Genomic DNA, 12,860 nt, shown 5'->3' with positions numbered 1-12,860 from the left:
CGGCGTTGTCAGTTTATTTTCGACTTTTGAGTTTGAATGTTCCCTTGGTATCTTTCGCCTCTCTTTTACGAATATATCCATTGAATTAAAATGAAGAGTAGCAACTTTGGTTTCTGTCTGAGAAAAGTTTTGTAGATGAATTTAATATAACTCGTCGCTAGACTTCCATACGTTGATAAAATGGTCACAACATTTGAAAGATAATTGGACTTTCTTTTTGTCCTTTTTAGTTTTATCACCTCTTCGACGTTTATATTAGGTTTTGGAATTTTAACCATTATGGCCTTGAGAATCACTGAAGAGACATTAATTGTCGAAATTCGCATCTGGTGCTGTAACATCGGTACCGTTATTGTTATTTATAATTGAAGGTCAACAGTTTGTAAATAATTGAGTATATCACACTACCGGCAAATTGCACCGTTCCGTCCACATGGGCCTTGTTTATTATGCTTCATATTTTACATATTATATATATATAAGTATATAAATATTTACAAAAATCTGGATTTTTTACAGAGTATATATCGTCTAAATGTCTACAGATATTGTCTAACATAGCTATCAAGTGGTGAGTTTTTTTAAGTTAAGTATAGCATTGTTATTCTTTGCATTAGAGTTATAATTCTGAAAGATGAGACAGTTAGTCTCCATCATAAATACAAATTAATAGACGATATACTTTTATCTCCAAAATACACATATAATCAATAAATACTAATGGCTTTTATCATTTCTTTGTATGTCTAATAAGTGTATTTTTGTAAATTTGATATTTAAACAGATTAATTGTAATTATACAACAATACCTCAAAATAGAGTTTTTACACTCCAGTAGAAAAATATAGTAATGAACATAAACCGACTTTTATTTTTTTTCAAGGAGGTCCAGAAGCACGTGCAAAATTTCGTTTGCTGTCGACCTTGACATGAACGTTTGACGCCATATTCAAAGTTTGTACCTAAGCCAAATAAGCAAGAATGATTTGTCATAACATTAAACGGTACCAATTTATTTTGCACCAGATGCACATTTCGACAATAAATGTCTCTTCAGTGATCGAGGCCAAAATATTTGAAAATCCAAAGCATGTTAAAAAATGAAGAGCTTATAAACCCAAAAGGGCAAAAAAAAATAGGCAAAGTCGGGCAAGGAATCTGAGCTTTGCATGAGTGAGATATATTCCTTGATTAAGATAATTTCCAAAATGTTGTAACAGCTTGTAACATACAAACATACGATAATAATTAAAAAAGAAATTATACAATTTTCTCTAGATATACCAAGCTAGTATAACGGTGATTATTTGGTAGATTTATATTTGACAATGAATGTTGTTTATATGGAATATAATGAATTATATAGATTTCGGGCTAGCTACCTTATAAACCACAAACATATTTCGAAAGAAAATATAATTAAAAAATAAAACATATTGATCACAAAACTATACAAACCAAAAAAGTTAATGATATTAATGGGATGATGTGGTTTACCAGTATCATGGTATAATGACTCCCGAGGTGCTTCCATTGACCTTTTAAGAAATATAGATTCCACCACTGCATCAAGTGTGTTATGATATTTCTCCACTCGAGACAGTTAAATTTCAAAGTTTAACTGTTGAGAGTAGAGAAATATCGTAATACACGTGACATAGTGGTGGAATCTGTTTCTCTAATGAGTTTTAGACGATATCTAATCAAGTTTATCCAAAGATTTGAAGAAATTTGTGTTTTTTATATGTGACGTCATCAGTCATGGTCGGCTTTTTTCATGACGTCACAATAGGAAATCAGAAGAAAATCAAGAAAATTTGACGTCATAATTAGAATTTCGAACAATCACTTGCCGAGAACAAAGTTTTTTCTAGAGATGAGAAATATTTTTCTCACACCGATTGAGACATGTGAAAATAGTATGAAAATTAGTTATAGGTTGCACTTTGTAAATACAGCTGTTTCACAAGCCACGCCTCTTTTGGGGAGATATATAATATTCATAGATATGTTAATTTGTTAACGTACTGGTTCCCAGATATGATCTATGGGTTTCTTCTCATAGAGACATAACTTGGGAATGTTACCAGTATAGAAAAACATGGTAGCGCCTAAAAGTTAATTCTTAGGAGGTTCAAAAATGGAGGTAGGGGTTGTATAGAATTTTAGTACAAGTTTAAACTCTTAGAAGTTCAGGGCATATAAATGTTGAAAATATGCCGCACAGCCCTATATGTTGACCTTTGAATACAATAGTAGTGCATATCAACTTTCCGTTCTGGGATATAATTTTTCACGAAACTTCACAGTAAAAGTGGCACAGTTTTAGCCGCAAAGGGAGTTCCTATGGGAAATTGCATTGTCTATATTTACAGAATTGAAACCTTCAATTGTCTCAGGCAAGATTTACCTTAGATGACTTTAGGACTTTCTTTATTCTTTTAAGGTCCCTTTGGTTATATAGCTCTTAACGGTTCTACATATTTATACATACGGGCTTCCAAATGTTTAGGTTTGAACGTTCCTGATGGTATAACGAGCGTATGACGTATGCAATTCATAAAGTGTTATTTGTCTTTTTATACATGACAAACATGAATGTAAATTCTTTTATTAACTCTACCAACAAAGGTTATTTGGTACCAACTATTAAAAATCTTATAAAAACATTTCAGTCATAGAAGTCTTTTAATTGTTCCAAAACAAATCTAATATTTCGAAACATTTTAACAACGTATTGGAAGTATCTGAAATTGACATGTCTTGCACCAACTTTAATTTAGTGATCCAAACTATTAATATAGTAAAGCTGAAAATTAAAAGTCAATTGTTCATGAACAATTAAAAGTCTTTCCCTTTTCAATTTCATAATTGTTCTCAATTCATGTTTAAATGGAACCAAAACTGTTAACAAAAATATGAAATCAATACTAATGTATTTTTGGAATTAACATAAATAAGTCTCATATGTAGCACCTGGAGTCACTTTCGATAATCTAGAAGTAGCAAGATTATTTACATAATATATATAACTAGGCAACAGTAGTTAACTAATGTGCAAATCTCACAAATCTATTAATCCATATAAACCAGATACTTTTCGATTCAGTGTAAATAAAACTAATAAAATCTAATGACAACGTATATGACTTTGTATATTTGTTGTCGGACGGAAGCTTACATTACTTGGACTCCAAAGATATATGGTTGCATTAATTCTAAAACCTAGACTGAACTAAAAATTCAGCTTTCGGTGGCCTAGTGTTACCTTTCCTCGTCAGTAGAATCTAGAGTTGTAACACAGTACATGATATATTAGGCATGAAGATGGAATTGATAGCAGATGCTAAGTTATCTGTACTAAAGGATCGTATGATGCAGTCACAGAAATAATTAAGTTCGTCTGAACAAGTGACAATATATATGAAAACGTTCATATTTCAAGCTAAAGTTATATCATTAAACTTTGACCTTCTTGGTCTCACACACAAAAGTTTACTTCAGGAGAGTATATTTTGTTTCAAAACCATTGGGATGAATATATATATATTAAAGAGCGGAAAACGAAGCTTGTTAATAAAGATAACTAGTAAAAAACTTCGTACAATTTGTCTATGGAAATCGTATTTTTGCTTTGAACCCTAATTAAATCTGTTACTTATATTCAAATTTCCAGAACAATTGGAAAAGTATAAGCAATGGTATAATGCAGTGTATTAATGTTCGGTTAATCTTCAGGGCCAAATAATCCCTAAATGTACATTCTACAGAAATCGACCTTTTTTATTTATTATCAAACACCGTGCGTGCTAATACATGTAAGCGCGCTGACCGATTGAGTAAAATATAAATTTTACATAATGTTTAGGTCACTGAAAATACTTCCGTTTACTATGTTTATAAAATATACCTGAATGCATTAACAAAGAGGTAAACGTGTACTCTTTGGCATCTTTCTAAGTAAACTGTAATAGATTCCACTTTATTCTGTTAGTAACAATGATCGTGCACCTGCAATTATAATTGTATTGAATTACAATTTGTTTGGCATTGAATTTCTATTGTATCATGTCACTGAATAAATCGTAAATTCATGCACGTTATGACTACACCTTTAAATAAACTGTTTTGAATAAATCAAATACGCAGTATTATAACATTCGCTTCCAGAGAATATAATTAATCACAAGTAAACCATATGTACAAAGTATAAGCACAAGAAAACTGGTTAATTAAATGGATTTCTTAAAACAGTCGATATTTCAAGCAATCGACGCGGCATCAGAAGAACTTGAAGAACTGAGCAAAGATATATGGCGAAATCCGGAACTTAATTTTATGGAACATCATGCACACGAAAAACTTACCAATTTTCTTGAATGTAAGGGCTTTGACGTTACCAAGAAATTTGTTTTAGAGACTGGATTTAAAGCTGAAGTAGGCACCGCCAAAATTGGACCCAATATTGCTGTAATTTGTGAGTACGATGCGTTACCGGAGATTGGACATGCATGCGGACATAATTTGATTGCTGAAGCTGGTGTTGCCGCTGGTCTTGGAATAAAAGCAGCATTGGGGGAAATGGAAAAACCATTTGGCAGAGTAAGCAAAACCGTTACTTGTAGCTTAACGTAAAGAGAGAAAATAAAGAAAAACAGCCTGCTGCAACACATGCCCTATGATTGCTTAAGGATATGATTTTGGCAGCTTTGATATCATTCTGCAATATTTCGAAAGAAACTTGTCTAAGTCATTGAAACATGATTTTCTTATTAGTTGATATTTGCTTTGAACTAGCTGTCAGTAACTGTGAGTACTCTAAGCTCTGTATTTTAAGTCTTTTTTTTGTTGTGGGGGATGCATAAATACCCAGCCACGCCCGGTCTGTGTTTTTTGTTAGATGTTTTTCTGCTTTTTATTGATCTGATGAGCCTTTTTTAACTGATTTTCATAGTTTGTTCTTATGTTTAACTGTAACACCACAGTTACAGGTTAGTGGAGGGTTGGAGCCTTCAAGCATGTTTAACCCCGCACATTTTTTATGTGTCTGTCCCAAGTTAGGAGCCTGTAATATAGTGGTTTTCGTTGGTTCATGTCTGTCATATTTGTTTTTCGTAAATTGTTTTGTTAGGCCGTACAATTTCCCAATTGAATTGTTTCATATTTTACGTATCGGGGTCTTTTATAGCCGACTATACGGTATGGGGTTTTCTTGAATGCCGTACGGTTGCCTATAATTGCTGACATCCACTTTATTTGAACTATGGTGGATATTTGTCTTATTGGCAATCATACCATATCTCCTTATCTTTATATTGATTCACCAGTTGCGCATTTCCAGGGCTGCTCGTTACATAATATTTTAAATCAAAAATCGAAAGTATCCAGTATGGAGTACCAATATACTGAAAATACCATAAAAAAAATAGCTAAATGATATATTATGTGTATTGAGCTGAGAAAATTAAAACATAAAAATGTCCAAAGTATCTAGGTTAATGACGTATCTCGCTAGTAAAAAAAAAATTACTGACGAAATTTTATTCCTTCGAGGAATTTTAGTTCATGAGCATGGTCAATAGCCCAATAGAAGTAAAACGAAACAAGAGGAAAACGACATTTATTATGCTCAATGTTTTTGTGTTTATTGCTCCTCAACATCGAGCAATGCAGTGGGTGTCACTAGTGGAGAAGGAGAAACTACTTACTTTTAGTGAAGCACTGAATTTAACAACGTTTTTGGTGGAGATAGGGATGGTGCTGCTAATTCTTTTGATTTATATGTATTGTTTGATGTATACTATTATTTTTCTTCTTTTCGTTATTTTTCTTTAAGTAATGCTTTCGCTTTCTTCTTTGACGTTTGACTTTAACAACCAATAGATCCTTTTCATTACTGGAAGACATTTCATCCACAAGGACATCTTTAATCCAGTAGCCTATACATGTGAGATTATGAACATGGGAAATAAACTGACCCAAACATATCCCGGTGTTAAAAGGTCTGGAACTATTGTTGCATAGGACGCTGTGGCATATGGAAAGCAGGAGTTCATCTAATTTGCCCTTTTGCTTTCATGTCTCTCCAATGTCATGAATATAGTGAGTGGTTTGTTAACGTTTCTCTTTTGGGAATTCGGTGTTGATTTGAAATATATGATAGGTTTTTTTTCATTCACATTTGTATCCGACTTGAGGTGACTTTGACATATTGTTACGACATATAATTATTATCTGGTGCAGGAAAATTTAGATATCTTCTTTTTTATTGGATCTTCGGAATTTCGTTTTATTAAGGTATGATCTGTTTTATCTCTTTGTTCTTTTCTCTATTGTGGCATTTTTACTGAGCTTAAATTCGCATGCACCTGGTCTCGCTCAGTTATGCATTAATGCAATTTCCTCATTTGTTTTTTATTTCATCTTGATTTGTATATTCTAAATGAATGCACACGATTAAGACATCAGTAAACAACAATTGTCTCTATTTTATATCCTGACGAGCATCCTGATAACGACAATATGGGTCGATTTTTAGAATTAAGCATTATACAACAAAGGAGATGACTTAATTTTTTCCGTTGCAAAAAATAAGCAAAGACGTTAGGGTTTTGTTAATTACACTAGACACCCTTTTTATCTACAATAGACTTATCAATGAATTGGTTGAGTGTTACGCAATGCTGTTTAATGAATTTTGACTGCCCATTTGAACGAGACATATTGCAGCCGTTTTTATACGTCAACATGTCAACAAATGAATAATGATAAAATGTGTCTTTTAGGTTTTTTTTATTTGGGTTTTCAGATAACTGTTTTAGGTACCCCTGGAGAGGAAGGAGGGGGAGGAAAAATTGACATGATCAATGCTGGTGTCTTTGATAATATTGATGTAGCCATGATGGTTCATCCTTCTCCAGAAACTAGGTCTCATATTTCCTCGACAGCGATTGATAGGTAAGAAGAATCTTATTACTGTTGACATTGAATTACTAGTATTTGACAATTTAAGGAAAATACCTCATAACGTCTCCAAAGTGTTATATTAAGACATTAGATCGATACCAAGCAAAAATACAAAAACACGACAGTAGACATAACGAACTTGCAGTTACTGAAAGCTAGCTCGTAGCCCAAATCAACTAAAAGATAAGTTTTCAAAGACAAAAATATCATTCTCTATATCTCCAATGCATTTAAAATAAAGACGTCATAAGACGTCATAAGCTCAGTCTATCTTACTTTTTTTGACCTTTTAATTTTGTTGATTTAAGCGTTACTTTTGTAGACGAAACGTGCGTCTTGCGTACAAAAAACAAGCGTTTGAATACATAATGAATAATTTAAAAACAATCATTATGTTTTAAAGTACCCTGTCGAGACATCTGGTATAGAATCTTTTGGTGTTCATGCGATTACCTTGAATTATTTTATTAATCGATTCGTGAGACTATAACATCGGGATACATCTGTGAGATGTTTTGCTATCTATAAAACCAGGTTTAATCCACCATTTTCTACATAAGGAAATGTCAGTACCAAGTCAGGAATATGACAGTTGTTTTCCATTCGTTTGATATGTTTGAGCTTTTGATTTTAACCATTTAATAAGTGACTTTCCGTTTTGAATTTTCTTGTAGTTCAGTATTTTTGTTATATTTTTTTTGCCTTCATAATGAAACTTACAATTTCATAATTACAGTTTTTTTTGTTGTAAAATATGGTTTCTTAAAACCCTATGTTTGTTAATCAAATACATTCCCATTCTCAAACTGACCTTTATAAAGTGCAATGATATTTCAAAACGACTTTTCTCAAATGCATTGAACTTATTTTCTTAGCAAGAGTTTTTTTTAACAGGGTTACTATCAAATACATTGGGAAAGCTGCGCACGCTGCAGCCTCCCCATGGAATGGAGTTAACGCCCTTGATGCGGCGGTACTATGCTATCAGGCGGTGTCCTGTCTAAGGCAACAAATGAAACCTACATGGAGAGTTCAAGGTATGAAAATAAATTGATTCATAAGAAACGTTTACTCAAAATGTAATGTCCTATAAGTATATATGGATATGTTGATCGTTTTGGTTAAATCCTGAAAATCTGTTTTGAACATATCACTAGTAAAATTAAGAATGTTCATCAAAATACAAACATATTTCATATGCGTATTAAAACGTACAATAGTACAATAAAATGTAACGGAGCAGTACTTGTGAACGATAGACTTCCCAGCAAGCAAAAACAAACATATTAATTACATTTATAGCTTAATAAAGCTAGTAGTAACAACCTGCAAGACAAAACTGGTACAAAACTGAAAAATTTAAGCTGAAATATTCGACAAATAGGACGATAAAACTTGCCATTTTTTAAGTTGGCGATGTTCCTCTTGTCGTATGTTATGGTATGCACATTTCCTATCTTGTAGAGTTTGCTAAATAAATGTTCTAATGTAGCTGACTGGGCGATTACCTGCAATAACACAAAAGTAACTTTTAGAGATTAATAGATACCATAGACTTTTGAATACTTTCCATTTTTTTTACAGCGGTATCTTTATCTAGCCTGTAAATATAATCTTCTAGCAAAAATCAACATTCAACGAATTTTTTAAATTTAGTAATAGAAAAAGAATGTAATATGTAAACACGGGGAATCTTTCAGTTCATTCAACGCAAAGGACTACAACAGGATATTGACCGGTGTCTATTAAACATGTTTTTTTTGGTAATCTTTTATATGAATTGTATTGGTACTTGTAGAACAAAATATCTTTTTGTAGGTATAATAAAAAATGGTGGAATTAAGTCAAATATCATACCAGAATTAACTGAACTTGAATATTCATACAGAGCACCAAACAAACAAGAACTAGATCACCTGAAAGACAAGATGAGATCCTGTTTTGACTCAGCAGCAACCAGTACTGGGTGTCAGGTTTAATAAGCCAGAATTTTAAGCCAAGTTCTTGTAGTCCCTTGAAAACCGATAAACAAATTTCTTTAAGAAAATAACAATAAGTTGATATAGTCTAATATTTAACATGTATTGACAATGAAACTAACTAATGATGTCATGTATAGATTGACAGTGATAGCAACTTGCCTGAATGATGTTCTGTTCAAAATTATATTTTAATAACTTAAAGTCACATTCGATTGGCTGTTATGGTCCTTAAATATACAGCCCGCTGTTTAGGAGGGATTCTATAAAATTAATATTTACTGTAGAGACCGTATGGACATTTGTTTTATCAATTGGCAAACATTTTGACATTAATTTTCTGAATTCGTATAGCAATTCAAGAAAGTTGAGATATTAAATTAACTGCCAAATATCAGATTTTCATTTTTATGCAGACATTCAAAGTTATATAAAACGAACATATAAATACTTGAAGGATCTAAGAAGTCTTGATAATTGATAACATTTTAATGCATTTAGACCTGCGTTTGAAATATACTTTCATAGAAATCGTATAAAATAGAATTGATCAAATTTGTGCTAATGAGGATGTTAACAAAGAAAAAAGTTTTAATTTTTTTTAAAGGCATAAGAGCCAGATACGCAAAAAAAAAAAAAAAAAAACAGAAAAAAAAAAAAAACCAACAACATTTTTTATATTTTCATGAAGGTATACAATTTCACGTTATTGCATAGACCCTGTTTTATGAATGATGAGAAATCAGCTGATTTTCCGAGAAGAAAAACTGCATTTAATTGCATATTTTGTCTTGAACAATTCTTATAAGCTAGCTATGTATTGTAAATGTTTGTAATACTGAATAGAAGAAAGATCTACTTGCTAAAAAGACCCAAGTGTCCTTTTAAAAATTTCATATGCATAACGGATGTATAGTATTGAGGAAAAATGATCTTACAAAATGTTTTATGCCATGATTTTTTCTAAAATTATTTTATCTAGACATGGATTTCTCGTTTGAACTGTTTGCAAACATTTTGTCATGTCGGTGCCCTTTATAGCTTACTTGAGGGCTTAACTCATTGTTGGAGGTCTTTTAGTGAATTATAGATGGAAGTTTTATGGTTACTTAAAGTTTATAACTTCAACTTTTTACTGGTCTTTTGTTGGTTAGTTGCCTTATTTGTTATTATACCAAATCTCCTTTTTTTGATATAAAATTGTGCATTGATGTGGTTCATGATAAATAAATACGATTGACAAGAGAGATATTTGCAGACTATAGAACAAAACAGAAGAAGAAAGAAGCGAGCAATAAAATCCCACAGTTTTAAATTTCCCCGGATAGGAGACTAAAAACTAATCAATGTTTGTATAAATATTCAAATGTGGTTATAAAACAATTCTAAACATTGGATTTTTTTTTCTGCAAAATTTGTCTTTTTATTGTTTTTGTTTTTAATATAAATCAGGTCTTTCGTTTTGTCCATTGAGATGTTACAAATTGTCTTATACCGGGGACTTTTATAACTTGATGTACGGTATCAGTTTTCCTCTTTGTTGAAGACTGCTCGGTGAACTATAGTTGATCACATCATGGTCCTTTGGTCATAGGTGGATATTTTTATGAAGAACCAAAAGTAAAGAATAACAAGTGTTAACTTCAAACCTAAAGGCTAATTTTTTCGGTTTGTTTGTGCAAAGGTGAACAAAATCCGGTTTTCTTAAAAGATCATCATCTTTTCTGTAAGTTTTATAAAAGTAATCAGTATCATAATTTTTGACATTACTTGAAGTCATAGTACATTAATGACATTGTGGTAATTTCAATGTTTTAAGTTACTTGATAGTTTGTTTTTAGTTTTATTCGTTCTACGATGTTGTGTTAGTATTTTTCATTCCTATTAAAGTCATTTATTTTATGTTTGATTATAGGTGTTATACGATTTTTCTAGCAAGCCTTATTTGAATATGGTAAGTAACAATCGAATGGCAGACGCCTTCAGGAGTAATGCAGAATCTCTTGGTGTAAAATTTGACGCAAAGGAAGACCAAATAGGAGCTTCTACGGATATGGGGAATGTTTCACAAATTGTTCCAAGTATTCATCCAACTTACAACATTGACACGATTTATGGAAATCATACCAAGGATTTTACCACTGCGGCAGGTATGGTATCATGTTTGTAAGATAAAGCAGGGAAATCGTCCCAGAAGTACAATCAATGTAACCTTGTGTTCAATAAAAGTTATATGTTTCACTTCTTAGTATAAAATAGATATATTTCTCCACTATCATGAGAACTATCGATATATGCTGGGAGTTTTACATATATTAAATGCTTTCTCCTTTCCCAATACCAAATTGGCCTAAATGCATATGAGAAAAAGAAACGGCATTATTAAAAAAAGAAACAAATTTGATCAGTAACAGGGTACTTCTATAAATTCTTTTTGCAGATTGTTGCTAACACCATTAAAGAATAACTTCTCTTTATGCCAATATTTGTTTAATATTTATATCCTATAAATGAAAGGAGAAATTGTAGCCAAATTCAGTATATATTCTTGTAAATTGCATTAAAAAGAAAACAATATTACACTTAGCATTTCCTTTATGATATTTTATTACACTGTGATAATTTACTCCTGCCAAAAGAACTAACTTTAAATAAATCTAATGTATACAGCAATAATAGTCCTTTTCGTAGTCGATATACATGTGTCTGTAACTGTGAGACTCAGTACACTGAAATAGGTTCTTTATTTTCGTGTTTATATTATTAGTATTGATATTCCAGTGTTATTTTCCTTCCTCATTATACACAAAATATGCGTTAAATCATTCATTCATAATGCTTACATGTTTTATATGAAGAAATAACATTAGCAGCACCTATTTTACTGCACCAGATGCACATTTCTATAATGAAGATGGTGTCTCCATTATGAAATAGAAGCATTATATGACAGGCTTGATGCGTACCCGTTTACTGGAATCCTAGTACCCAATAAGGACTGTTACTGTTATGGAAAGCTCTTGAGATATAAGATTCAAATTATTTAAACATCAATTTAAAGGTTATTTCATCAACTCGAAAAGAACTTGTTGATTACTAAATGTACTCTCTACTGTAGTATAATTATCATAAAAGGGTCATGCATCAAGGCAGGCAACATCATTTAATACTTAGAAAAAAACTTTTTCATAATAATATTCCTTTATTTCTGTATTATGAAAATTATAGTTTCAGTTTCTAAAATATTAACTATCAAATAGTGTCATCAATGTTTTTCATTTTTTAAAGGAAAGTTAATCAAAAGCCTTGTTTTAATGAATGTTTAAAACGAACGCACATTTGTTCGATTGTACAGCATTTTGTTGACCCGGATGCTTTTATAATCAAATGTTTTATTTTTCCAGGTGATCCAAAAGCTCAGTTGCATACTCTGAATCAAGCAAAAGCTATGGCACTTACCTGTCTTGATATTTTAACAGATGAAAACTTATTGAAAGAAATAAGGGATGAATTTGCAGTATTCAAACAAAATTCACAATGAAATCAGCGATTACAAAAAAATTCTGAAACCTTACAGATTTATGTACACTGCTAGATTTGCTTTCATATAATTAGATTAACAAACTTATTGGTTGTAGTTAAATTATCTTGTCTCAAAAAAGTGGTCAAGCCTCTAAATAAATTAAGGCAACAGTAGTTTACTGATTTTGACATTTCGTAAATCGATTACGAAGACATATCAAGGTTACAAACTAATATTAAGGGAATAGCAAAATGAGCAATATAGGATGCGTCGACAGGTTTAGCGTCTACTCCTATGCTATGCGAATCAACACTCAGTCAAATTGTCACAATACAGATTACAAATAAGACGACTATTTTGGTATCTAAATGTGTAAGACTGTGAAAACATGT

General features: G+C 31.6%; 1 protein-coding gene across 1 annotated transcript; it reads left to right on the top strand.

Annotated features, from left to right (window-relative positions):
• The first annotated feature begins 4,159 nt into the window (after nt 1-4,159).
• Nucleotides 4,160-12,641, top strand: LOC127725603 (xaa-Arg dipeptidase-like). Its single transcript, XM_052232690.1, has 6 exons — nt 4,160-4,602; nt 6,809-6,957; nt 7,861-8,003; nt 8,785-8,939; nt 10,861-11,095; nt 12,350-12,641. The coding sequence occupies exons 1-6, from the start codon at nt 4,237-4,239 to the stop codon at nt 12,484-12,486; spliced, it is 1,185 nt and encodes a 394-aa protein (XP_052088650.1). The 5' UTR covers nt 4,160-4,236; the 3' UTR covers nt 12,487-12,641.
• Nucleotides 12,642-12,860: the final 219 nt, after the last annotated feature.

The sequence above is a fragment of the Mytilus californianus genome, unplaced genomic scaffold, assembly GCF_021869535.1.
Source record: "Mytilus californianus isolate M0D057914Y unplaced genomic scaffold, xbMytCali1.0.p SCAF_15, whole genome shotgun sequence".
Taxonomy (NCBI): domain Eukaryota; kingdom Metazoa; phylum Mollusca; class Bivalvia; order Mytilida; family Mytilidae; genus Mytilus; species Mytilus californianus.
The sequence above is the reverse complement of the archived record's forward strand: the minus strand, read 5'-3'. Positions and strand labels throughout refer to the sequence as shown.